Genomic DNA, 26,757 nt, shown 5'->3' with positions numbered 1-26,757 from the left:
GCACCGTGGAAGCTAAGGTAATTACGCCGGCTTCCATTGTCTGTGGGAATCCGTACCTGCCGTAGCGCGCGACTAATAGGAAGGGAACTCACCCCTGACGCCGGCAGTGATGGGTCAAGTATACCAGGGTTGGTTCTGATTGGCTGAACGGCCACACCATTTCCAGTGTGCTCAGAGCCCCCGGGCGCTCTCACTCAAACCATTCACTGTGCCTCCTAGTACTGTTCCTCGGAGAACATCGTCCACTGTACATATTGGGGCCTTGAATGATCAGGGGCTCTGCTGGATTCGGCCCTGGATAAGTCGTGGTGGGCTCTTCGTGGGTTCCTCATTTCCAACTGAATCCATTGCGCGCCCCGGAACACAGTAGAGGAGTCGTTCTCCCAAGAATCGTAGTCACCTCGCTACCCGGCATCGTGAGGAATCGGCCAGCGAAAAGCGAAAAGGGAATGAGCACCGTATGGCGAGCGAGCAACAATCCCGTCCTGGTCTCTCGTTTTCTCCCGTCCTGCGACTGCACCAATTCCGCCATCTACCGTCTGGATCTGGACGCCATCTACTCTACATACCCTACCCGGCGCTACGTCCCTTCGCCTGTCTTAGAGCTGCTCTGATTTGAGGTGAGTGGCACTAACAAGCAAAGACGCCGTCCACTCGCTGTCCACACTTTCGGTACACCCCCCGCCAAGCCGAACGTTAACCTTGAGGGCTACCTCTAGCCTCTAGACATAGGTACTTACCGAGCCTTCACTACCCAAAAGATCGCCACGATCCATCATCCAAAGAAGGGGCATCTGAAAACACCGCTACGAGTCAAGCCGTCGTCCAGTCCATCCTTTCTGAGGCGAAACCTCTCCCATCATTCCAACTCCTGGCTTTCGATCGGCAACTGGAACAGCCACTCTGTTTGGCGACATCGCGCAGGGCATCGCATAAGTGTAGTGTACCACCCCCCCTGTTCATGATCCCGCTCCCTTTGTCCCCCTTCCCTTTCGCGCCTCCAAAAGGGGAATTCAAAGGTTGACCGATATGCGTTTCATGCTCCCACAGTAACACAAAGTCCTGCCACGAGGAACACCCGCGAGACCCTTCTGCTGTCGAGGGCGCACAGCATATGCTCGCCGATTTGTCTCGATACCAGCTCTGCGACAGTCCGCGTCTTTTGGGAGCCTGTACCTCTACTTGCTGAGACACCGCGAATTATCCACGAACCGGCTACCTTCGCCTTTTCTAGGGACACACACGGGTTGACGACAAGACAATTGCATCAAGCCTCCATTGTCGTTTGCGCACCACGCCCATCTTTCCGATTGCGTCCGACTGGTCGATTGGAAGCGGGCGGTGAACGAATACCATGAATGTTCGCAATGCACCATTGTCACCAATCTCTCAAGGCGCCCCAAGCGACTGGAACTATCCACCGAACGACAACAATCTCGGACAATACAACACTCCTCCCGACTCCGCGAACCCTGCCGGCGCTATGAACGGCGGCTTCTCCCCGATGCCTCAGAGCCCGAATGGGGCACCCTCTCCTCCACCGTCCGTTGGCCGATCCAGCACCGGCATGTATGCGAGGAGTGTAAAGAGCCAGAGTCAACAAGGGGAAAACCAGGAGTTGGTTCTGTCCGACCACTACATTTCGCTCAAGCGCTATCTGTCAGCCACCTCACGCGACGGCAATCCGAAACCGCCGCCGAACAAGGCCCGCGACAAGCTGCAACGCCTTACTGAGGTGCAGTTTCTTGAGCTCAGTACCGATGTTTATGATGAATTGAAGCGCCGCGAACAGGTGGCCCGAAGAGGACCTAATGCTCCGCCCGAGACTGCTCCGCCCGATTTTCTTTTGCCTCAGGATAATTTCCATCCCAAACGGAACCAAGCTCGTCAGAAACTGTCGTCCCTAGGTCCTCCTAGGTTTCGCGATCTCGCCACCGATGTCTTCTGCGAGTTGGAGAGGCGGTATCCTAACTTCGCCAATCTGGAGATGCCTCTCAATGCCAGCCCGATTGCGATGCGTGGCCCGCCAAGCCGCTCGGGAACACCAAACAACGGAATGGGCGGCTTCCCTCCCAGAGGTCAAAGTCACAGACGCCCTTCGGAGGCGAGCTCAGTACGAAGTGCACGGAGCGGTCCTCCGATGCCCCCTATGATGAATGGTGGATACGGCGTTCCCCCATCTCCTGGCCTGCCGCCGAATGGCGACTATGGGCGTCCCATGCCAAAACAATTCCAGAGCAACACAATCGTTCCAAACAAGAGTACCATGGTCGAGGAGGACGACGAGGGCAACCTTATGAGCCCAGGTCAGGGTGGTGATATGTATGGCAACGGCAGGAGGTCTATGGGCCAGGCGTTCGAGGTCAGTTCCCCCTTTTCTTTTTTTTTTTTTTTTTCCTTCTTTCTCGCCTTCGGGGATACTATCATGTGCTAACTCAACGTAGGCCGACAGGAAGCTTATTCAGGACTACGAAAATCAGGTCAGAGAGCTGCAGGAAAAGGTCGACAACATGGAGATGGAGATGAGGAAAAAGGACGAGGAGCTGAATAACATGCAGTCCGGGGATGGCAACAAGAAAGATTGGGACGAGACCAGGCAAAGCTTGGAGACGAAACTAGCAGAGGCCCAGGAACTGAACGACTCGCTGCAAAGGGAACTCGACCGCATCAGGGAGGAGCATGAGGACGAGACGAGAAAGCTTCGGGAAGGACTCGAGGATGGTCGACAATCAGGCGGCTCTAGCGATCTGGCGCGAGAGAACGAGGAACTGCGACAATCTTTACAAGAACAGCAGCAAATAACGGACGAGGTCCGTCGCGAGGCCCAGGAGTTTTTGCGGGAGATGAGGACGTTGTCTCAACAAAGCGGGGCTGCTTGGGAGAGACAAACGGAGTTGGAGAGGACGATCGAGAGTTTGGAGAAGGAAGTCAAGGAATGGAGGAGTCGATATGCACGCACCCAGACACAGTTACGCAGCATGCGTGATTCGTCAGAGGGTGTACCACTCGAGCAGAACGCCGGCAAATACGTACGGGAAAAGGGTTTTGTCGAAGACTCTGGGCTTGTGAAGGACCTTCACGTTACCAAGTTCCAGATTGCGATAGACGAGCTCCTGCAGCGCGCTCGCAACGATAACCCCGAGCGCGTAATTGACTCTATGAAAGCAGTCGTAGTCAGTGTCCGTCGTATCGCTAAGGATATCGACGAGAATCCACAAAACGACAGCATTCTCCAAGAGAAGGCCAAGCTAAAGGCTCGGGTATCATCGACTGCCAACAACCTGATCACCGCATCCAAGAACTTTGCCAGCTCCGCGGGCATCTCTCCTGTATCTCTGCTTGATGCAGCTGCATCTCACTTGGTTGCAGCAGTCATCGAGCTGCTCCGAGCCGCCAAAATCCGCACCACGCCTGCGGGTGAATTAGAGGAGGAGGATGATGGGACAGTAACTCCTGTCGGCTCAGCCAGCTTCTTTTCTCCGCGCAACGGCCAAAGCCAGACCTCGAGTGTCGCCTCTGCCCATGAGGTGCTAGCGCAACCCCCGGCTTTCCAAGGGCTAGGAGGAGGAGGAGGCAGCAGGATTAGTGTCGACTCGTCTGCCTACAGCGCCAACTCGCCGCGCGAATCCTACGCCGATAGCAAACCCATCGCTCCGGACCCTCGCCGGGTCGAGGACCTCAAGTTCTATCTCCAGGACAAGACCTCGGTCATGGTAGAGACGATCCAGAACCTGGTCCAGCTGATTCGCAGCGACGCCAATATCAACCAACTGAGCGGCGAGATCGCCATCATCACTGACGTAGTCGGCAAGGTAGTCGCCGAGACGGACTCGTGCCTGGGCAGCAGCGCGAGCAACACTGTAGTCGACGTCGTGCGCTGGCTAAGCAAATGCAGCGACCGGCTCAACGAGGCCGGCCAGCACGGCATCGACCTCGACGCCCAGGGTAGCAGCCCCACGAGCCGCGAGTGGCGCATGTGGGCGCAGACGCTGCCGCCCATCGCGTTCGAGCTCGCCAGGGATACCAAGGAACTCGTCCAGCAGGTGGATCGGTTGGCGGCTGCCGGTATGAATGATGGCGCTGATGACTTTGCATGATACCAAAAAAAACATAAGACAAGACAACTACGCATGAAGTCAAGAATTGCGGAAGAAAAAGGCTGCAATGTCTGTTACTCTCATCAACTTCTGCTTCCTTTACCTCTTTTCTCTTCTCCTGTTTTTTGGTTCTTCTTTCCTGGTCGAGCTGGGGCAACAGTCAGTCAGTCGTCTGTGACTTTGTAAAAAGTTTCTTGTACCGCGCATTTTGCGTTCCGATCCCCCATCATTATCGTCATCATGTTCTTCCTGGTGTATGCATTGATCGGATGGATGGATTGATGGAAGGACGGACGGACAGTCTGGCGGTTGTATAGTTGGGGGTCGTTATAGCTTTGTGGATTGATTGGTTTAACTTGGAGAGAAAAAAAAGGTTGGGATACTGAAGTGTTGGTTGGGGGGCGTGAGGAGAGAGGAGCCGAGGTGAAGAAAAAAAAAAGAGAGGGAAAGAGAGAAAAATCAAAGGGGGAGAGAGGATTGACCGAAAGGGATGAAGAAAGCTTTCTCTCATCTCATCTGTTTCTCCTTCCTCCTCTCATGTTTATCTATCTACCTTTGTCTCTTTTAATGTAATGTTTATCTTTAGTGTTTGATTATCCATATTCTTTTTCCCTATTCCCCCTGCCTTCATTCTTTTAGCTTCTTCTTCTTCACTACCTGCCTACCTTTCTTGCTTTCTTATTATCTTTTTCCGCGCTCGCGTCATTGTGCTGCTTCTGCTACTTGTATATACTTTTCCATCCTTCTTTCTACACGTGTTCCTGGATGTGCTGTGTGCGTATCACTGTTAGACTATTTTCCATCTTCTATTGTTCTCGCATCGTGTGCATTTGTTATGAAATTTTCTGCTTTTTTTGGTTTTTCTTGCATTGCCTGGACATTCCTGCTTTGTAGAGGTGAGTTGGAGAGAATCATGAGATGGTCAATCGAAGCAGGACTTGAGAAGAAACTACGAGGGTAGGGGGGAAAAAGAAAAGAGGAAAAGAGGAGATACCAAGCTGTTGAGCTATAGAGAGCATATATAATACCATAGCATACCATACCATGACTACAAGTACATCGTCGATAGAATGTAGTGCGATGCAAGCTTTTACTCTGGATCTTCTTAAAGCTTGAGTATCACAACAACTCAGTTTCAGGTTCAACAAATAAGTATGAATGGGGGGAAAAAGAAAAAGGAAGAGTGATATAACCTAGGCTACAACGAAAAAGAAAACCCAATAAAAGTTCTTGGTGGTATCAATCAAAAAAAAAAAAAAAAAAACAATAAAACAAAAAAAATCTCACAACTTTCTCCCAATCGAATAACAAAGACAAACATCAACACTGTTAATCCTCCTCCGTAAGACACCGTTTGTCCCGTCCATCCGTCCATGCATTCAAATGCAAAGCGATAGAACTGTGTAGAGAGTGAGTAAGTAACCCAACCCAAGCCAGCCAGCCGGCTAGAGAGATATATCAATGCATGTCATGCCATACCATCCTATGCTCTCTCTTCCCTCCTCCCCTGACGTAGAAAGTTCCCCTCCTCCTCCTCCTCCTCCCAAATCTTCCATGATACTCTCTACCTACTCTTCGACTCTCACTTACTTACTTCTAATCACCCACTCCCCTCCCCTCTCCCACACCCTACCCACTTACTGAGTCCGATAGAACTTCTTATACAACAAATGCAACAACAGATTCACGTTCAGCCTCAGCTGCCCCTCAAACAAATTCATAAACTGATGCGCCTCAAATTGCGCCTGCAGCAAGTCCTCGATGGGCACCAGGGCGCTGGCACCGGGCATCTGGATATGGCCGCGGCTGCCCTCTAGACTAAAAATGCCGACCTCGTCGCACGAGATGGTGATGTTGATTTGACCCCAGTCGCGCTCGGGGATGCCTGTCCACGAGACCAGCACGCCCTTGTCCGAGAGGGCGCGGGCCGAGTACTTGAAGGAGCCGAACTTGGGGACGCGACCGGAGCGCTCGAGCTCGCGCTGGTGGTTGTATTGCTTGGTGAAGGGGAGAAGGAAACGTTTCTTGCTGTAGGTGGGGGGTAAGTAAGGACTTGTTAGCATGCGAACCACCAGAGATGGGAGATGGGAGACATTGGGGATGGTGATTGATATACGTACCCCTTCTTGTTCTGCAGCGTAGCCATGGCCTGCTCGATGTAGTCATCGTAGCTCTTGCGCTGTTGCTCCAGATACTTTGCCTTCTCGTGAAGATTGCCGAGTGTCTGACGGACACCCTCGAGCTCTCTCTGCCTCTGAACCCTTCTCCTGCTCTTTGTACGAATGTCCAGCGCAATGGCGTTGAGGATATCCTGGTAGTAGTTTTGCTTGGAGATACGACCCATCTGCTCCAACCTGAGGATGTTCTCGAGTGCTGTCCTCTTCAGGTCGTAGTAACTCATGCGCGTAACATCAATCATGTTCGCCTCCGAATAAGCGCCTCGGGTGTTCGAGTTGTCGCCAAAGTCTTCGCGCAGAACTGTCCTCCACTTCTGCTCATCCTCCGGGGTAATTGGCTTGACAAGAATCTCAAGCAGGTTATTACCCGTTTGCACCCGGATGATGTACAGAATGCACCTCTTGGTCTCCATAAACAGCCCCTTAGTCTCTGCTTCTGGATCCTCCATATCGTGCAGTTTGGGAGTCAGGAACAGCTGAATATCAGCGGCCCCACCTGCGGTCATTTCATTCTCATTGTTCTTGGCGTTACCGAGATCTTGGATGATCTCGCGCAGCATATCATCTCTGCTCGGGCACAGATAAGGCAACTCGGCAGCGATGAGATTGTGAATGGAAAAGATATCCGCCATCTTGATGTACAGTGTTGGCTTGTTCTTGGCGTAGAGATCGTTGAACTCGTCAATGTCGAATGTCTTCTCAGCGTCAGGTACATCAATAAGGGAATTTGTGATGTGAGCCAAGCGCTCGATTGCTTCGGCGACGAAAGCATTGAGAGGCTGGAGATAGATGTTCTCTCCGCCAAATGGTCTACCTGATGCAATCTGGCCCAAGACTTTTGCAACCTCGCCGAGGTTACGTTTCTGGAGGGGACTCATTTGCTTTTCCGTGACACCATATGACTCTGGGCCGAGGAGAGCAGGTTGGAGGTAGAAGCGCCAGAGCCAGTTGCTTACAAACTGGAGCACATTCTGCGGGTGATCCCTCTGGAAATGCTGACAGAGAGCTTCGTACGTTTGCCGACACACAAATCTCAGGCCGTAAGGCATGCGAGGAAGCAGGTCTTCCAGGGCAAGGAGGAACTGGTCGCAGATCTCTCGGAGATCCCGCAGATGATCGATGAAGAGCTCTCTGGTTTCAGGATCCTTGATGGCAACCTCACGAGGGACATCCAGAGGTCTTTGACTGGGCCGACCGGTCCTCAACTCCTCGTTGTTGATAGCAGACCGGTAGATCTGCATGGGGTCGCTTTCAAGATCCAGCGCTGGATCCTCAATAATGTTGTCTCTGATGAGGGGTCCCAAGAGATCTCTGAGATATTTCCTATCGCGAGGGGATCGGGTGTAATTCTGGAGCAGCTTGGTCCAGAAGTAGTCACCCCTCAGGTAATCCTGCAGAGCGGCACATGCTTCGACTTCTTCCCTTATCGACCTGGAAATAAGCTTCAATAAGTAGTATTCCTCTCTCCGCTTTTGCGCATAGCCGAACAGCCCCATCATCAAGTGCTCAATCCGCTTTAACTCCTTTTCCGTTATTCCTTGCTCGCGGATACGCCTGAAGAGCTTGGCAAGGTACTGAGGTTGCGTCTGAAGGGTGAAGAACAGCTGCTGGTAGGACTCAAGCTTCTTGCGGGAACTCTTATTCAAAGCCTTAAGGTCAAACTGGTTGGCATTTGAAATAACACTGTTGGCGAGAAGGCTGTTTGCATGTCCGCCATAGTTGTGCTGATGTCTGACAACTTCATCAAGGGTAATTTTATTCTTGACGAGAAGTGCGATCTTGATGTCTAGCTGGTCGATGTATTGCTCCAGCATCTCGTTTTGCCGAACTTGTTGGACAACGGTCTTCCGTAGGCGCTCAAACTCTACCTCCTCATTGAAGTCAAAATCGCTGTCGTTCAGAAGATGGACGAAGTTCTTGACGGCGTTGACTGGTGGGTTCTTTCCAGATGTCAAGCTCTTGTAGGCTTCACCCTGAAGCTTGGCTCGTACGAAACTCTGAATCTTGACAACCTTTTGCATGTTCTCCCGGAAGAAGCGCTTCTTCTCCTCGTACTTGGCTCTGACCACGAAAGCCTTGGCAGCAGCCTGGAACGCCGCTACAGACTCCTCGTTTTGTTCCAGTTCATCCAAGACCATTGCAACATCGCTCCGAAGCAACATGGCCCGAGCAAGGGCTTGCAGTTCGGTGATCTCCTCGGTATTGACTGCAAGCTCATCCAACAACTCGCCACACTCCTTACGGTAAAGACATCCGCGGATGTGTGCTTGAAGGTCAATGATGTTGGGTGTCTCTTGAGTAAGAGCATCCAGATCGTCGGATAACCTCATACGTTCAAGCATACCTCGGACCATAGACTGAAGATCAATGATGGCATCCTCCGTCTCCCCGATGCTTTCAAGCTGCTCTGATATCTCCCTCCGCACTGCCGCTGCCCTAATGTGGGACTGAAGAAGGCCCATCTCAGTTGAATGCTTCTGCAACTCTTCCTTAGTGACATCAACGTCGGACCTAGCAACCTTGCCGCGGAAGGCAGCTTGGATGGCTGTCCATTGTGGCGCAAAGCCTTCAAGGGCTTGTAGCTGAGCATCGACCTCAGTTCTCGCTTTCATGGCCCTTACAGCAGCCTGAAGACTAGTGATGGCTTCAATGTTGCTTTCCAAGGATGCTCTTTCTTCCTCCAGATTCTTCCTCAATATCATACCACGAACTGCACTCTGAAGTTGAGCAATCGTAGCGCCTTCGCTCTCTGTCTTTTCATGTTGCACGGCGAGCTGCTTTCGAGCCAGAAATCCTCGAAATGTCGCTTGAATGTCTCGCAGGGGTCCCGCTGCCGTCTCCAACTGTGAATGCTGCTCCCGAATCACATTGCGGACCTTGGCCGCTCTGACCATACTTTGGAGTTTCAAGACCACATCCTCGTTGCCCTTGAACTGCTCCTCGGTTTGTGTCTGCTGGCGACGAGCAAGATATCCACGCGCCGCTTTTTGTAGCTGAATCGTGAAACATGTTTGTGCATATTGCTGACGAGCAATAAATCCACGTGCTGTCTTCTGCAACTCGATCGCAAAATTTGTTTGTGCCTTTGTTTCTGCATGTCGATGGCGGGCGAGGAAACCGCGCGCTGCGCTTTGAAGCTGGACCGCGAAATTCTTCATCTGGAGCCTGTAATCCGCCACCTGGCGAGCCCAGTCACCACGAATACGAGACTGGAGATCAATGATCCAGTCTTCATTATCCCACAGATGTTGCATAGTGTAGCCGAGCTGTATCCTTTGAAGCGCCGCTCTGGCCTGGGCTTGTAACTCTACAATGGTCTCTTCGTTTTCGGCCAGTTCCCTCTCAATGCGTTCCTCCTCCGTCTCCTCGGGTTCAGCTGGCTCAATTCCAAAGTCGGCACCCATATTGCCGAAGCTAGGCATACTAGCCCCCAGCTTATCGAGGCCTTTCTGCATCGCCTCCAGCTCATGGTCTTCAAACTCAAGCTGGCCGACCAGATTCCCGATGCGGAAATCGACAATCCCTTTCCGGAAGAGAAGCCAACTCAAAGCATGGAGACAGTAAATAACTTTCGGGATGTTCTTTTTCTCGTACAGATCGATAAGCTCAAATCGAAAGAGGTCGGGAAGTTCGACTTCATCGAGGTAACGGAAGAAAATGGCGATATTGTCTGAATGGCGGTATTGAAGCTTAGGATGGCGGAAAATGCGGAACTTCTTTTCAGGGTTGAGGGATTCGACCACTTCGGCCAAAGTAACTCCATCTCGCAAAGCTTCCTCTAATTCGATAATCGGGGGGATCGGACGCTGTATGATATCCTCAATCCATTCCTTCGCTTCACCAATGTGGCAAAGGTATTCATAAGCCTGTAGAAACTGCCGTTGCTTGTCCATCCACTTTGTCTCCCAACCAAAGCCGCCATTTTTTTGACGCGCCGCTACAGACTTGTCAGCTCTTTGCAACCTACGGCGTCCGCGAAGACCAACAACTTCCTGCGACGGAGATATCATGGCAAGCTCTCCCGCCGTTCCATCTTGTGCGAACTGAGAAAGTGTTCGGAGTTGGCTTGTCGATGAACGACCCAACTTTTCCAGATCCGGACGAGCGAGGGCAATGGGACTCGAGTGTGCGTGTACCAGAGCCATTGACCCATTGTCACTTCCTCCACGCACAGAATCTGATCTGGATAGAAACATGGAAGCCGGTCTTCGCGTTGAAGGGGTCGTTGGAGAAGTTGCTGGAGGCGATGTCACGGTCGGAGACATGCCTGACGAAGTACGTGTATTATCGCTAATCGATAATTTGCCCATATCGATAGTATGACCGCGCTCGTGGAGGGCACCCGTAGGCGATATCCGCGGACGTTCCGGTACCGAGGACTTGCTGACATCGAAGCTTGCTAGACGTTCATGAACAGTTCCCGTAGGCGATATCCGTGGGCGCTCAGTCGCCAGAGGCTTGCCGTTGTCGAGACTCTGACCGCGTTCGCGATGGGTAGTTGAGGTCTCATACTCTCCGATGGACAGCTTGCTGATGTCAACACTTTTTCCACGATCGTGGTGGCCTGGTGTGGGCGTGCGCGGCGCGATTCTCGAACCCGCAGTCGATATGCTGCTGCTGGCGGGCGCTGCTCCCGTAGAGGCTTGAGATGTCGGTCGGAGGGACTGGCGGGCATTCTTGTAGATATTGTCGCTTGTCGGCGTAGACGGGAGGGTGTGTGAGCCACCAGACAGGCTTGGGGGTAGTCGGCTCGCCTCGCTTTGGCCCCGCTTGTGTCCATATTGGGAGTAGACGCTGGTTGCTGTAGACAAGGAGCTAATGGGTCGACTGATATCCGACTGTCCTATGGAAGAGGCCGAGTACCCTGATGATGATGTTGATGTGGTGGAGGATTGTCTATTAACCGAGTAGTCGGCGGTCTGTGTCTGACGAAGGGGGTGCGGTTTGTACGACGACATGTTGGGCGAGTTGTCGAGGCTACCGGAGGAAGGAGGATTTGGACGCGGAAATCGTTTCGTAGAGACCGAGGGTTGCCGGCCACATCAGAGCGAGCGGCTTTGCGATGCGGTTGCGCGGATCGTCCCTCGTCTTGCCGTGAGTGTGGAGCAGGCCGAAGATCAGGCTCGAGTTGAGTGCCAAGCGGGTGGTCGGGGGGGGACGACTCGACGGTTGTTCACTGTCGCCTTGTCAGAGCGAGTAAAGATTGGGGGGCGGGATAGGCGTGAACTGAATCGGGCATGCGTACGGGACGAGTAGTGAGGGCGATGATATATTAAAACCTAAAACTTAACCAACAAGTACGGAGTGGTGGATGATGGCAGTTGGAAGTTGGCGGACATGGCGCGCGGGCGCTTAACCGGCTTCAGATCTGTCTCTTCACTCGTGGGTCGAGTTCGGAAATGGAAGGTTGACTGCGCGCAGCGCACGTGAAGGAATCGATATCTCTAGGGAAACTGGCACACCTACGAGACAAAGGAATGCGATGATCAAGGCACTATGATGGGAATAGCTTCATTCCGTCTGCTCTCCTGCACCAAAACAAAACAGACAACCGGGACTTTGGAAAATGCAATAGCAAGCAAGGCGAGGCAAGGCAAGTGCGAGGCGGCTTTGGCGGGCTGTAGGCTCTTGGAGAAGCGAGACGGACATGGGGGGTGTCCAGTGACTTGCAGTACCCGCCCTCCACTTGGGCTTGGAAGAAGAAGAAGAAAGTGGGCGGTTGGGAAATGGAGGGGGAACACGAGATTTGGATGCGGCGGCCGGCAGTGGTTGGCTGCCTGTGGTGGCCTGTTGTGGACGGTGGTCGCCCTGCCCGTTGCCCACCCGGACTTGCCCTGCAGCTGCTGCCCATTTGTTTACCATCCCATGTGTCTGCCCGCCCTGTGCCGCCCTAGCAACCAGAGACGGGACGAGGGGAGACCTCGACGGGAGGCTTGAGCTCGCTGAGACCAGATTGAGCTCGAGCCAAGTGCTCCCTCCCGAGCTAGGTACACAGTACCCTATCCTCTTGGCGGGTGACCTCATTCGGGCACCTAGTCCCGCTGGCGGTCCTACAAAAGACCGCAAGGGCCGAATGGGCGCAACTGTAAACTTGAAACTGCCGCACGGACGTTCCGCACAACGGAGCGGGCGGAGCCAGGTCCGCCGAATTCCAACATGACCGAAACATCGAATTTCTCTGTGTCTGAAGCCGGAGGATGGCAGTACTTGTAGACAGTCGACAGCTAGGTTTAGTCAGCGAGGCAGCCGGACTCGGATGACTCAGGACAACTTCATGATGTTCCCTCCTTGCCCCCGCTGAAGCAACCCAAAGGATAACCAGAGACATTAACGGAGAAATTCCCGACTGGGTAAACTGCAATCGAAATTCATCTGCAGACATAGATGGCAATGGAAGTGACATGAGATGACTGATATGGGATGAAATGTAAAATCGGCGCTGCTTCTTCACGGCGCCAGACTGAAGTTGAAATGCAAAAGTCCGGTCTTAACATAAACGTAGGCTAATTCCCACAGCCCAATGATAGCGACACAGAGGGAATTCATCGAGTCACGCTATACTCCACATGCGACCCTCTTCAAACCACCCACCGCCCGGCAGAAAGCCCCGCGGTCGGGGGCTGCAGGGTCTGGACCATAAAAAAAAATTTCGAAGGCAAACTCCCAGATCTTGTCTTTTCCTCTTCGTTTTCTTGGGGGGGGGAAAAGTCGGCTGATCCAACCACTACATACCCGTCGCTGACTTCCCCCCAAAGAATCAACCCTTTGTCTTTAATATACATCACTTGCCCTTGCATCATTTTGCCCTTCTCATCTTCATTGATTGCAGAAAATGGCAGTAAACGGCAACAACACCTTCCTTGACCACACCTCCGCCATGGAGGTCCTCAAGGAGTATGAGCGTCGCGATGGCCTCGACATCCGTGACCTCATGGACTCCAAGCTTCAGGGCGGCCTTACCTACAATGATTTCCTGCTCCTTCCGGGTTACATTGGCTTCCCTGCCTCGGCCGTCACCCTCGATTCGCCCATCACCAAGCGTATCACCCTCAAGACCCCCTTGGTCTCCTCTCCCATGGATACCGTCACCGAGCACGAGATGGCCATCCACATGGCTCTCCAGGGCGGTGTCGGTGTCATCCACCACAACTGCTCCCCCGACGAGCAGGCCGACATGGTCCGCAAGGTCAAGCGCTACGAGAACGGCTTCATTCTCGACCCCGTCGTCATCACCCGCGACACCACTATCGGCGAGGCCAAGGCCTTGAAGGAGAAGTGGGGTTTCGGTGGTTTCCCGGTCACTGGTAAGAGTCTATTCCCACCGCTTTTCTGTTCTCTGCTTCCCCCTGGTCTTCCTGATGATAAACCTATAAATCATAACTTTCGTTCCACCATATCGACCTATGCGTCATGAGGAAACAAATACACTGAAAATCCTGATTGGACCCTACTTTTTGAAACCTGCAGCACAATTCTTACATCGCTTCTGGGAGCTTGTGCTGACTTTGCTTCAAATAGAATCTGGCCATCTAGGCTCCAAGCTCGTTGGCATCGTCACCAACCGCGACATTCAGTTCGAGACTGATCTTGACAAGCCCGTTTCGGAAGTCATGGTTACGGACCTGATCACCGCTACCGCTGGTGTCAATCTTCTCGAAGCCAACAAGATCCTTGCCGAGTCCAAGAAGGGCAAGCTTCCCATTATTGACAAGGAGGGCAATCTTGTCTCTATGATCTCCCGCTCCGATCTTACCAAGAACCTTCACTTCCCCCTTGCCTCCAAGACCAAGGACTCCAAGCAGCTCATCTGCGCCGCTGCTATTGGTACCCGTCCCGAGGACAAGGACCGTCTTGCCAAGCTTGTCGACGCTGGCCTCGACATTGTCATCCTTGACAGTTCTCAGGGTAACTCCATGTACCAAATTGAGATGATCAAGTGGATCAAGAAGGAGTTCCCCGATCTCGATGTCATCGGCGGTAACGTTGTTACCCGCGAGCAGGCTGCTGCTTTGATCGCTGCTGGTGTCGACGGTCTGCGTATCGGTATGGGCAGTGGCTCCGCCTGCATTACCCAGGAGGTCATGGCTGTTGGCCGTCCTCAGGCTACTGCTGTCTACAACGTATCCTCTTTCGCTGCTCGCTTCGGCGTTCCCTGCATTGCCGATGGTGGTATCCAGAACGTTGGCCACATCGTCAAGGGTCTCGCTCTCGGTGCCTCCACCGTCATGATGGGTGGTCTCCTTGCCGGTACCACCGAATCTCCCGGTACTTCCTTCGTCTCCCGTGAGGGTAAGCTTGTCAAGGCTTACCGTGGCATGGGTTCCATCGACGCCATGCAGGACAAGAAGGCCGGCGGTGGTGGCAAGGACGCGCAGAAGAGCAACGCTGGTACCGCTCGTTACTTCTCTGAGGGTGACAGCATCCTCGTTGCCCAGGGTGTCTCTGGCGCTGTCGCTCACAGAGGATCTATCAACAAGTTCGTCCCCTATCTTGCTGCTGGGTTGAAACACTCTCTGCAGGATTGCGGCATGACCAGCCTCCAGGAGCTCCACGAGTGTGTCGAGAACGGCACTGTTCGTTTCGAGATCCGCACTGCTAGCGCCCAGCTGGAAGGCGGCGTTAACATGGAGTCTTATGAGAAGAAGCTTTACGCTTAAACGCTTCAGCTTTCTATCCTGAATGGTCAGTGGATTTGGATGATTGGGTTTCAAAAAGGGTTATGCGGGTTGCAATGGAGTTCGGTGGCGATATCATGGGATTGTTGAAATGGGAACTATTTGAGGGATCACACGGAATCAAGATGTTGTGCGATATAGAACGCAGATAGATTCAGCCTGTAAAAGAGAAGGCTTGAGCACGTCGATAGGCGACGTTGCCTGGAATTTAAAAGGGAACTTGTTCTTGATGGATCACACCATTTTCGCTCGTCCTTTGAATTATTCATGTGCGTGTTTGCGTTTTTGTGTGTGTTTTTTGTGGGTTCGTGTATCGATGCATCCCCGTCTGTGATCTGCATCTGGCTACTTGATCATGGATGCGATCGTCAGTTGTTGCCGTCCATCCTCTGCAACACAATCATGATACTCGCTATTTTTGCCAGTGGCGTGATGATTGTACGATGTTCGTGGTTCGCGTTGTTCTCCGTACTCTATGCAGTCAGAAGAGAATTCGAGTCCGGACAATTGTGAAGATAAACGTCATGATTTTGCGGTATTTTCCGTACGGAAACAGGATGATTATCGAAATGTTCAAAAGCATTGTTCAACAAAACCGACTTATCCTTGAAGACTCTCATCGTAAGGGGAAATTTCCAATGTCCAAATGTGTGATATCCATACTTGCGTGAACAGTTTCCCTAGTTGAGTGAAATGACCAAGTTCTACTCTCGTGCCTTTCTCGACACTGCCCTTGTCTACTTCTGCCTTTTTCTAGGAATGAAGCCGTCTGTCGGCATCTATTGATTTAGTTCGTCCGTCCGTCATATCTTCATGAGCTATTCCCTTCTAGTCTCTTGTCATGTACAAGTGTCTTTTGAATTTTGTTTCACATCCGTTCTCCTTTTCTCTACGCTTCGTTTTATTTTTTTTGAGAAATTTCGGTCCCTGCATACGTCCTTTTATTTTTTTCCCTCATAAAAAGCGATCAAGTCCGTAAACTTTCCTCCGCCCGTGCTCATTTTTCTTCAAAAGAGAGGCCTTTTACTTCTGGAGGGCACTCTCCGGCAAAGTAGCAACCTTCTCATCAAACAACTGCTTCGCCCTCGCCCAGACAGGCGAGTTCTGCCAGTCATTAAGCGTAAGCAACGAGGGAAGCAAATCATGGCTGAACGCCTCGGAAGCCTCGCGCGGCAGAAGCGAGGGGAGGTGGTCGATGGAGATGACGGAGAGAGGAGGACCCGAGGTCAGCCCGTCGACAGGAACCGTAGGCTTGTCGAAGGTCGTGGCCACCGTGTAGATGGGCACCGGGGTGAAGGGAGAGGTGGTGTCGGCGGAGACGTCGCAGACCACGCGGAGCTGGCGGTTGGGGACCTGGAGGGACTCCATGTTCACTGGTACTTTGTTAGTTGAGGGTGCTCCCGGTTCTTGTTTTTTTGGTGAGGGGAAGGCTGTTGCTGGAGGAGGCTGGAATATGTGGATGAGGGCCAGGCTGGGAGTGAGACCGAATTTCCGGCTTTGTAGTGACTTAGCTGTCCCCCAGAAAAGGGGGAGGGGGGAAAGGAAGGGAAATACACATACCAAAGTTGGGAATCTTGCTGGTGAGGTAGATGCAGTTGACGAAAATGTCGCTGTCGGTGATCTCCTCTGTGATGGTAGTCAGTACTTCTGTTCCAAATTTGGCGAATCCTAGGGGTGTGCTGGTTCCAAAACATACTGAAAGGACCGCCCTTCGCAGTCTCGGCCATATCCCAGTCGAGAATGTTCTCATCGGGGATACCGGCCTTCTTGAGAGCGCTGACGGCACCGGAGCCGCAACGGCCACGGGCACCAATGACGATCACGCGGGGAAGACGGCCAGCCGCCTCAACACCCTCCTTGACAGCCTTCTTGACGTCGGCAATCAGAGCATCCTCGTTGGGGTAGCTCTCGACGCCGGGGAAGGGCTCGCTGTGGTTGAGCTGCCAAGCCCACACTTCCAGGGCAAGGGCGGCACCGGCGAAACCAGCATGGAAGCCGAAAGCAGCCACACGGCGACCGTGCTCATCAACCAAGAACTCGAGGTCAAGAAGAGTGCCGCCACCGCGGGGGAATCTGGCAAGAACGTTCTCCCAACCAGCTTGCTGCTTGTCTGTGTTGTCTCGAGTCAGCAATAATTCTCCTGGCCACCAAAAAAGTGCTGGACGTGGCAAAACTTACAGCAGTGAGCGAACTGAACATGAACGTGCTTGAGAGGGAAATCCTTCTCCTCCAACTCCTTCAGGCCAACAATGATGTGCTCCTTGGGAGCATCGACCCAGCTGTGCTCAGGCACCAGAGTGGCGCCAGCCTTCTCGAACTCCTCATCGTCGAAAATTCGCTCGGGGGAGCGCTCGACGTTGACGATGTAGCCAGCCTTGATGAGCTCGGCGGTGGTGGTGGGGGTGAGCGCAGACCGATGCTCGAGATGCTTGGTCTCGCTGCGGAGGTGGAGAACGGTAGGGGCCATTTTTGTGAAGGGGACGTTGAGTTATGGAAAACAAAGAATGAGAAAGTTGAAGATGGATAATGGAGAGATTTGTTTTATACGGGCCAGGGCGAGATCGGGCCTGGCCTGCGGGATGGGCTGCCAGGGTTGATTGAGTCACTGCCACTGCGGGAAAACTAACAGGGCCCGCCAGGCTGGCAGAATGGGGAGAGACGGGAAGCCCCAGTGCCCCTTGGAGGATTGGCCCCATATTATTTTTGTGAGCGTGCATTTCTGAGAGGTAGGTACCTTGGTACAGAATATACGTCGAATACCTCTAATCCCTAGAGGTAATCATGTCCATGGTTGATGGTCTCTCCATGCTTACTACCACATGTTTTCAAATCGTGAAGCAGAATCCCCCTCGCATCGCGACTCCCGTCATCGGCTTGAAATTGACATGTTGTGATGTGTTAATGGCCCTTCAACATGGCGTGGATGGCAGAGCGGATGTGAATTGGTCGGGACTTGAAGATGCCAGGAAGTGCTGACCAATGGGTGCCCCTGTGGGACGGCAACTGGCCCGATGGACCTCTTTGGGCAACTGTCAGTGTAAACATAGCGAAGCTGCCCAGTATCTTAACACCTTGAGGTTGCAGTCATGACTTTTCGCAGTTTCGTCGGAGCAGCCCCCGGCCGACCAACCCCTTTCTGGGCTTGCCTGTCTGCATCAGCACTCTGGACGGCAGTTTGGACGAGAGTCTGGACAATCCAAAAGAGATTTCCGAGATTCCGAGGACCTGGAAAGGCTGGCTCGCTGGACCCAAAGATGGATTCCCTTCTGCTGGCAGCCAGCCGACTCGTCCATGGATGTCTCATGTGCGGGCCAGCGTGTCGTCCAACGGGGAGTAGAGGTAGTGTAGGTCGGGCTTGCTTGGCAAACCCTATAAGAATTTATAGTGTAAGGGTTCCCTTTTTGACTTTCCACATTGGTCCTTCCCTTGTATCTCCGGTCTCCCCCGGGCATTCGCCTACCCGTCCGAGCCGCCATAGCCTGCCAACAACTGCTGCCCCTCCCCCCCCCTCCACCGGGCCCGACGACCCCCGTTCCACACCCGCCACCTCAGCTCACTAGCTGTGGAACGGACTGGACCGACTACTGGATTCACCAGTATGGAAAAGCGGTTGCACAACAGGATCGCCGCCAGTTTTCCACCAGGAGATAGCCGTGGAGATGCAACACCACCAACAGCAACCACTCATGGATGGCGAATCCCCTCGGCAGTCGGAGCAAAGTCCGAACTAAGCTACATTCCGTCATGGTTGCCCATCAGTCCAGGGATCCGCGTGCCCTTTTGTTGAAGAAGAAGCCATCATGAAATTGTTCTTTTTTTGGGGCTCGCTTTGTTAGGGGTCGCGGGCTCGCGGTGCTATCCGAAACGTGCCCCCCCAAGACTACCTACCTCCCATGTAGATCGGCCATCCTACGCATCATCTGCGGCGTTGGAATTTTCTCTCATGTACTTCTTCCATATACAACCAACTACCTACCTTCATCCTATTCTCATTACCTACTTTCAGCTCTGTACACACTGACGCACTCTTCGCACAGTCGAACACTGTAGGATTCTACCGCACCGTGGACTGGCTGGAAAAGACACAGGAGCAAAACCACCAAAAAAAATAAAAGGGAAAAAAAGGGAAAAAAGGCTACCTAAGCACTCTGCGACCTCAAGACCTCTGGACATCATCAACCTGACATTAGCACAACTTCACACCTCATCAACTCGAGTCACTACCGCGCACCACTCACACACTCGCACTCACACTTTAACTGACCTCGAACCCCGACTACACCCACTTACCGATCTTGGACTCTGACCCGACCGACATCCCGTTGATGATGATATCCCAATCCGGAACTCGACAGATTTCTCGAACTTGACTATGGCCAGGACACCCGAGCCCACACAGGGTAGTTCCTCTTCATCAGACGATCTCAACTCGACTCTCACCAACTCGGGTTCACTGCGGCGTTTGTTACCAGTCGGGCTGGAAGAGGCTGCCTCACGACCCATAGCCCCCGTCAGATCGACCGCCTCGGCCTCGCCCACTAGTACTTCTACCGAACAACTTACCCTCACCAAAACCCAAGCTCGGTCCGCTGTCCCAACAGGTCGGTCAAAGAGACAGGCAACCACTGCCGCCTGTGGTGCATGTCGGAGGCGCAAGTCCAAGGTGAGTTGAGACCCAGGACGCTGTGTGTACATTTCAAGTGGTCACTGGCTCACCTTTTCCTCCTTGTGCAGTGTAATGGCACGCGTCCAAGATGCTCTGCCTGTCATGACCGCGGCACTGACTGTGAATATGACACCAATGTGGCCGAGACCCATGCTCAAGCTCTCAAGCGCAAGTATGATGAACTCCAAAACTCAAAATCGGCTGCCGAGAAAGTCTTTGAAATCCTCCAGACGAGGGACGAAAAGGAGGCTGAAGAGGTCTTCCAGCGCATCCGGAGAGGCGCCGATCCCGCCGCCATTCTCCGCCATATAACCTTCGGTAATGCTCTCATTGAGCTTGCCTTGGGCCCCGAGACAGGATATCGATACGAGTTTCCCTACTTGCCTGACATGCCTGCCTTCTTGCAGCGTCACGACAACGTCTATCTCGATTCCGAAGTTTATGCCTGCGTCTTACGGCGGTCTGCCCCCGGTATTCCTGCTGTAAATGCCCAGCACCGCCAGCATCTGACACATCCATCTTTTTCCGGCTCTCAGCAACAACCTTATTGTACGGTCTCGACCGCAGGCCGAAGCATTAACCCCTATTTAACCCACGGTTCTGCCGTTGACTTACACAGCGATCCATATCATAAGCCATACCACTCCGCCACTGTGGAAAATTCACGATTAGAGAAAATGCAGCCATCTCAGTGGACCTCAGTGAGCACTGATGATGCCCTTTTGCGAAAGTTTCTTCATGACTACATAATGTACGACTATGGCTGGAATTACTTCCTTCATCTTGATTACTTTCTTGATGACATGGCGAACGGCCGTCATCGCTTTTGCTCTAGACTCCTCGTCAATGCAGTTCTCTGCATAGGATCAGTACGTATCTTCAGTTCCTGGTAATTTTCACTACTGACAGGTCTCTCAAGTACCACCACCGTGGGCTCCAAGGTCGGGCAGAGTACTGGAACCCCGCAAATATCGTTTACTTGTTCTTGGCAGAAGCCAAGAGGCTTTTTGAGATCGACTCGGAACTCGAAAGACCTATACCCTTGTCAAATGATCCAAATGGAGAGCGAAGACTGAGGGAATGGGAAGAACGGCGGTTAACTACCATACAAGCCGGGCTTCTCCTAAACGTTCTCTATCTTTTCAACGGTTCCGATAAGATCGGGTGGCGCTATTCTCTTCGTGCGATCGAGATGGCCCATGAAATCAACCTTTTCGGGCCTGCACAACCTGATATGGACCGGGAGATGCGGGATGTCAGAGAGTTCACGGCTTGGGTAGTGTTTACATGGCAGAGGTATGTCTTATCAAGGATCTTGAACCACTTCACCGGCCGTGATTGCTCACAACCTTCTTAGTGTAAACTCATATCACTACTTCCGGACTCCCATAATGAGGCATCCGCCTCAGGTGCCCCTACCGGATCCCATCGAGAATCCGCAGTGGTACGGTGAGATTTGGGTAAAATACCCCGCAAGTCAATCACGGTTTCCTACACATTTGGGATTCTTATTCAAGGCGAAAGCTGAACTTTGGACCATCATGAACGACTTCTCCCTCCTTTCTTTTCGGGATCATGGTCTCCCTTTGAATTTGTCAATCCCTCAAGTCCTCGGATTCTACAATAGGCTGGTTGACTGGCTGCACAAACTACCTGAACCTCTTTCCCCGCGAAAAATTGTGACGCCTCACCAAATCAAGCTGCACATGCACTTCTACTTCATCCTCATCAACATACTAAGACCCATAGTTACGTCTGAATGGAGGAACGGGACACTGTCGGGCAAGACGATCCCGCCCTATACGCCACACGACGCTTACATAAACGCTACCGTTCGATTCGAAACACTTATCCGCATTTATTACCTTCGCCACGGGTTCGAAGCCTTGGACAGCTTTTTGATGCAGTTCCTGGGCGCGCTCGCCTACATGACGATTGATGCGATCGCCCAAAACCCAGCGGCGCCCCATGTTGAGACGCTCCGGTCAACGGTCCTTCTCGCAACAAAGGGGATGTGGGAGCAAGCCCAGAGTGTCTACGTTGCCCGAGCGGTATTACGTGTACTGACGAGTGCGATGAGACCCGAAGACGTGCAACTGCTCAAAAAGTTCGCTAACGTCGAGGCCGACACGGATATACACTCTGCTCCTCTAGAGCAACCTATTCAATCGGATTGGCCTACATTTGTTGTCCGACTTGATCAGAATCCCGACACAGTGAGGCTGGGCAAGACACTTAGCAACAAGTTGGAGCGGCTGTCTCTAGATCTCACCACTTCGTCTCCTCCAGTGGAGTCCACACCACGGCCACGAAATTGGTCGGTCATTTTGTGAAGAAAAAAATCATTATTGAAGATAGACAACAGTACACGAAGTTGCCTACCGCGGAAACCAGAAATATCAAAGAAAATATTCCAAACATTGTCAAGCCCGCCCCTTTTGGCCAACTGATCTGATCGCTCAGTGTCTGAGGGAACCGGGGTAGCTCAAGGTAGCTGAAGCCTACCTTGGGGAAGCTTCAAACCCCTCTCTGTGATACAAACCAAGCCCCAGTCGGGCATTCCTTGGCCTAACGCTGGCAAATAGGTATATGCTTCTTGAACGATAGGAAAGGGCTGTGGCCTTGCATGTCTCAACGGGTGCAGTATCATAACTGTTCAACAACATGCTCCATGGGGATAACACCCCGCCAAGATTTTCAGCAAGTCCGTGGCTCTGTAACATAAGAAGCAGGACTCAACGTCAGTATGGTACTGATCCCAAAGCAACAAGTTGTGTTTCTGGGGTATCTGTGGTGATACCCAGGGATCAATTGTGAGGCCCGCAGTCTGACCTTGGCGTGTATCATATCACTTGAACATCAGGCTTCGGCAACACAAACCATCCGGCGTCCACTGTGAGTACCTCTTCTGGCGTCTTTAGTGTTCATTAGACCTACGAAAGGTCACATAGAGTTTATGAAATACGGAACGCAGTGGAGGGACACCATCTCCCGGGTTGGCATCACTTCACAGCCGTCTATACTTGAGCTATCAAACAGTGCAACCGTCGTTTCGCTCATACAAAGTGATACTATGCACGACTACCTCATGAAGTCCCATATGGTTCGACGTCTCGGCATGTTCCAAGCTTACCGTACACAGCTTACATTCGTTGTCATATCCTCCTAGGCAGACACGCCCACTGAGCAGATATGTGTAGGCAGAAGTGTAGATCCGATATTAAACACGAACGAAATCTCACTTAGCAAAAGCGGGAACCAATGGCATATAAGCTAATACTGGTCGTTAATCAATTTGGTACTCCTGGTATGCCGGACGAAATCCATCTCAAATCGTCCCAAAACTCACATGGATCAGACGAATAACTGGGTATAGTTTAGAAAGTTATCAATGAGATTCAGTATAATATATTGAATATCGGACAGAGTATTTAAGGTAAGATCACGCCTTGATCATGAAACGACACGAATACATTGACTATGAAAACGCTTAAAGAGGTTAACTCGAGGCTTCGAGCTAACAAACAAACTAATATTGGGCTGTACAATTGGATCGTAGGATTGTCGACTCACATCTGCAGTCAGACAAATCCGCATGTAGGCTGTGTCGCCAAGTGGCACAGTAGGACTTCACAATCTTGCCTTGGCGTCGATGTATAATATTTTTAGCTCCTACTTAAGAGGGGTAACCACTTCGTTTTCTTATGTGTTTTCTTCTCCATCTCAATTCCTACTCAGTCAAGCTTTGTCCTCTTCCTGCCTGTTTAAAAAAAGAAGTTAACATAAGCGGGGTTGTTCGAAGAAGAATGGCTCCGATGGATGTATGTCTCATCTCGATCACGAACTCACATAGATAACATGATGCTAACACCACACAGGTCAACGAATCAGGGTCGGTTGACAGCTTCGAGGCCGTTGGCTTCAAGACCGTCAAGCATCAGCGGATTCCGGATGATGAAATGCCGGACATCCTCTACAGCATCCAGTACTGCACCAGTAACGGACGGCTTATGGAAAGTGAGTATTGCCAAAACCACAACGTAAAGGTATCTTCAGGATCGAAATAAAGAACAAGAGTTAACAGAGAAAATAGCACGGGAGAGCGCAAAGCCCCTGGATCCCAAGGCCTCCAACACCGACCTCGAGGAGACTTCCAAGCCCACCCCAGTTCTCGAAATCAGAACCACCGTCTACGCCAGATATAACGGCAGTGACTACTACGACGAGCCGCACTATCCTCCGCCTGATCGGTATTGGTCCGGCTCCGACAGCGACTGCAGCGACAACCTACCCCGTACCCGGCGCAACCGGGAGCCTCATACCAAAGACCGTACCGAGATGGTTATTCACTCAGATCACCTCAAAGCCGCCCTCTCCGCCGTCGTCTTCTACTACCGCGAATTCTCCCCCGAGCACGGTATCATCCGAGCCCCCTACCAAGTCCTCGTCGACCACTGGAAGGAGCTGGAATTATATAAGCTCAATCAGCCCAGCTGTCACGACGCCGAGTACGCAGACACCACAGCCAAGCACATCGACGTGCTCCTTTCCTTCTTGAAGATGACCTTCTCCGAGCGCTTCGTGGCCGAACGACTCCGCCAGGAGGACCCGCGCGGTCCCATGGCCACCTTTGATAATTTCTGGACTTTGCTTAAGCCGGGTGCCGTCATCTACCGCGACCGCGACGGCACCCTGGTGCCATACATCATCAGTCTCGTCCGTCTCGAGGGCCCCTATGATGCCCAAGGCAACGGTGAGGGCAACAATACTTACTATCTCGAGTTCTGGAATATCCAGTACATCCGTGGCCTGTTGCGCAGGCGCATGAAGTCGTGCACCATCTCAGCATGGCGAGGCGAGCGACTGATTAACTCCATGTCTGTCATCCCCGAGCGCTTTGTCACTCATGCTGCAGAAGTCGCCGCCGAGAATGTCAAGCTTGGTAGGCTGTACTGGGAGCTGGCTAAGCAGCCTTCGTACATGGAATATGATGGGCAAGTGACCAACGGCGACACCGCCGCGAGCGGAAGGGGGTATCAGACGACGGGCCGGGTCATCGTCGACTGCGAAGGCTGGGAGCGGTTCGGCGACGGAGGAGATCGACCGCGGCGCAACCGGGATCATCTGAACTTGGATATCCTTCCGCAGGTACAGTCCAAGTGCGCTTGCCCTGCTTGCTGTAGCAACAACAAATCTTCACCTCCCAACGACGAGGGTCGCGAACAACAACGAAGCGAGCCAAGCCCCTTTGTCGGCTTCGACAAACTGAACCCCACAACCGACTCCCTCCCCGACAATGCCTCTCTATATCTCCACGTCCTCTCCCCCACCATCCCAGCCTTCATTCTCTCCGAGCGGCGCTGGGCCTACATCCATCTCTCTGGCCTCGGCCCCGTCCGTCCTGATCTCGATGCATTCAAGTACCTCGTCTTGGACCCGGCCATCAAGTTGACCGTCAAGTCTTTGATCGGCAAATTCGCCGCCGCCGCTCCTCCTTCTTCTTCGTCAACAACAGAACCCCCCCTTCCGGCGGATACGGGTAGAGAAGATATCCTCACCCCACAGCAGACAGCCTCCTCCTCCTCCCCCTCCTCAGCGCTAGCCCCCTGGCCCACCGATTTCGTCCGCAACAAAGGTCTCGGCCGCATCTTCCTTTTACACGGCTCCCCTGGTGTAGGCAAGACTTGCACAGCAGAATGCATCTCCGAACTAGCTCGGCGGCCACTCTTGGCCCTCACCAGCGGCGACTTGTCCACATCCATGTCCTCCTCCTCCGTCGAGCGCCGCCTCTCTTACTTTCTTGAACTCGGCGAGCGGTTCGGCGCGTTGGTCCTGTTGGACGAGGCAGACGTGTACTTGGAACGTCGGCGGACGAGGGACTTGAAGCGCAACGGGCTGGTGTCCGTCTTCCTGCGAGCGCTCGAGTATTTCCGCGGAGTGCTCTTTTTGACGACGAACAGGGTCGCGGCCTTTGATGATGCGTTTACCTCGAGAATTCACGTGGCGCTGTATTATCCTGAGCTGGGGGAGGAAGAGAGGAAAAAGATTTGGGGGTATCAGTTTGAGAGGTTGGAACGGGAATCTTTCTCCTCCTCGTCGTCCTCGTCCTCGTCGTCCTCTGCTTCTGCTTCTGCTTCTGCTTCTGCTTCAGATGGATCAGACGGTACTAATAACCAGCAAGTTGGAGGAGGAGGGAAGAGATCCTTTTACATTCCCCAATCAACCAAGGAATATGCCTTCCACCACCCTTCCGTCCTCGCGCTTAAATGGAACGGGCGCGAAATTCGCAACGCGCTACAAACGGCCGTGGCGCTGGCGGAGACCGAGGCGGCTGAGTCGCATCCGGGAGGAGGGTTGTCATCAACAACAACGACAACGATCACGCTGATGGACAAACATTTACAGGCCGTGGTGGGTATGAGTAGTGGATTTAAGACGTTTATGAAGGGGGTAAAGAGGAACAACAGGAGGAAGGGGAAGAAGGCGGCGTTGCTGAGAGCGGGGGTCGATGTGGATGAGGATGATGATGATGATGATGACGAAAATGGTATGGAGGATGCGGATGAAGACGATGGAGAACAGGGAGAGGAGGAGAGTGATGAAGATGATGAACATTCTGGTAAGATGCCAAAGCTGAATTTGCATGCACCATGTTGATGGTCGGCTTGAGATTGAGTAGATGGAACTCATGGTGTTTTGCTGACTTTTTGTTTATTCTTTTCTCTATAGGGAGCGGGTATTCATCCAAGGGGTCTGAATCGGGATTTTCTAGAAACAATGAAGGCTGGTGATAATATTGAAGAGGCAGACAGGAAGTGGTGAGGGAACGAGTTTGACAACTAAAGAGTGGTTGGAAGTCGTTTTTTTTTCAGGCTCAGATAGTCTACTTCTACGGGTAAGTTGTTCAAAAATACTACCTCGAGTAACGAGTTTGTCCAAATGTTAGACTCGTTGGTATTATGGTTCCCATTATGTTCTACATGGCTCATTCAAGTCATCGCGCCTATTCCAGATAACCATGCTTCGCTCTTCCTACAACCCATCTATGCGTTACGTACTTTCTTCCAAGCGAATGTTCCGCAGCAGTCCAATATTTCGTACGCCTCGTAATCATAATCGTGCAACCAATTCCGTGTTCATAC

General features: G+C 52.4%; 6 protein-coding genes across 6 annotated transcripts; 4 read left to right on the top strand and 2 right to left on the bottom strand.

Moving 5' to 3' along the window:
* Positions 1–1,354: 1,354 nt before the first annotated feature.
* On the top strand, positions 1,355–4,100 carry NEUTE1DRAFT_91301 (uncharacterized protein; the record flags this gene model as incomplete). The annotated part of the gene is made up of 2 exons (XM_009858038.1): positions 1,355–2,362; positions 2,445–4,100. The coding sequence occupies 2 exons, from the start codon at positions 1,355–1,357 to the stop codon at positions 4,095–4,097; spliced, it is 2,661 nt and encodes an 886-aa protein (XP_009856340.1).
* A 1,326-nt stretch (positions 4,101–5,426) lies between these two features.
* Positions 5,427–11,232, bottom strand: NEUTE1DRAFT_133299 (uncharacterized protein; the record flags this gene model as incomplete). Its single annotated transcript, XM_009858037.1, has 3 exons — positions 5,427–5,496; positions 5,739–6,125; positions 6,218–11,232. The coding sequence occupies 3 exons, from the start codon at positions 11,230–11,232 to the stop codon at positions 5,427–5,429; spliced, it is 5,472 nt and encodes a 1,823-aa protein (XP_009856339.1).
* Positions 11,233–13,025: 1,793 nt separating this feature from the next.
* On the top strand, positions 13,026–15,190 carry NEUTE1DRAFT_91296 (inosine-5'-monophosphate dehydrogenase IMD2; the record flags this gene model as incomplete). Its single annotated transcript, XM_009858036.1, has 2 exons — positions 13,026–13,578; positions 13,793–15,190. 2 exons carry the CDS (start codon positions 13,107–13,109, stop codon positions 14,929–14,931), a joined length of 1,611 nt encoding a protein of 536 aa, XP_009856338.1.
* Positions 15,191–15,610: 420 nt separating this feature from the next.
* NEUTE1DRAFT_91293 (Saccharopine dehydrogenase) lies at positions 15,611–17,442 on the bottom strand (the record flags this gene model as incomplete). The annotated part of the gene is made up of 4 exons (XM_009858035.1): positions 15,611–16,322; positions 16,510–16,575; positions 16,646–17,059; positions 17,128–17,442. 4 exons carry the CDS (start codon positions 17,414–17,416, stop codon positions 15,973–15,975), a joined length of 1,119 nt encoding a protein of 372 aa, XP_009856337.1.
* Positions 17,443–19,321: 1,879 nt separating this feature from the next.
* Positions 19,322–22,055, top strand: NEUTE1DRAFT_150191 (uncharacterized protein; the record flags this gene model as incomplete). Its single annotated transcript, XM_009858034.1, has 4 exons — positions 19,322–19,612; positions 19,684–20,484; positions 20,535–20,911; positions 20,973–22,055. The coding sequence occupies 4 exons, from the start codon at positions 19,322–19,324 to the stop codon at positions 21,946–21,948; spliced, it is 2,445 nt and encodes an 814-aa protein (XP_009856336.1).
* Positions 22,056–23,421: 1,366 nt separating this feature from the next.
* Positions 23,422–26,272, top strand: NEUTE1DRAFT_142565 (uncharacterized protein; the record flags this gene model as incomplete). Its single annotated transcript, XM_009858033.1, has 3 exons — positions 23,422–23,436; positions 23,494–23,632; positions 23,709–26,272. 3 exons carry the CDS (start codon positions 23,422–23,424, stop codon positions 26,270–26,272), a joined length of 2,718 nt encoding a protein of 905 aa, XP_009856335.1.
* Between the last annotated feature and the right edge of the window lie 485 nt (positions 26,273–26,757).

Source organism: Neurospora tetrasperma, assembly GCF_000213175.1.
Source record: "Neurospora tetrasperma FGSC 2508 unplaced genomic scaffold NEUTE1scaffold_81, whole genome shotgun sequence".
NCBI lineage: Eukaryota > Fungi > Ascomycota > Sordariomycetes > Sordariales > Sordariaceae > Neurospora > Neurospora tetrasperma.
This window is presented reverse-complemented; position numbering and strand designations above follow the sequence as displayed.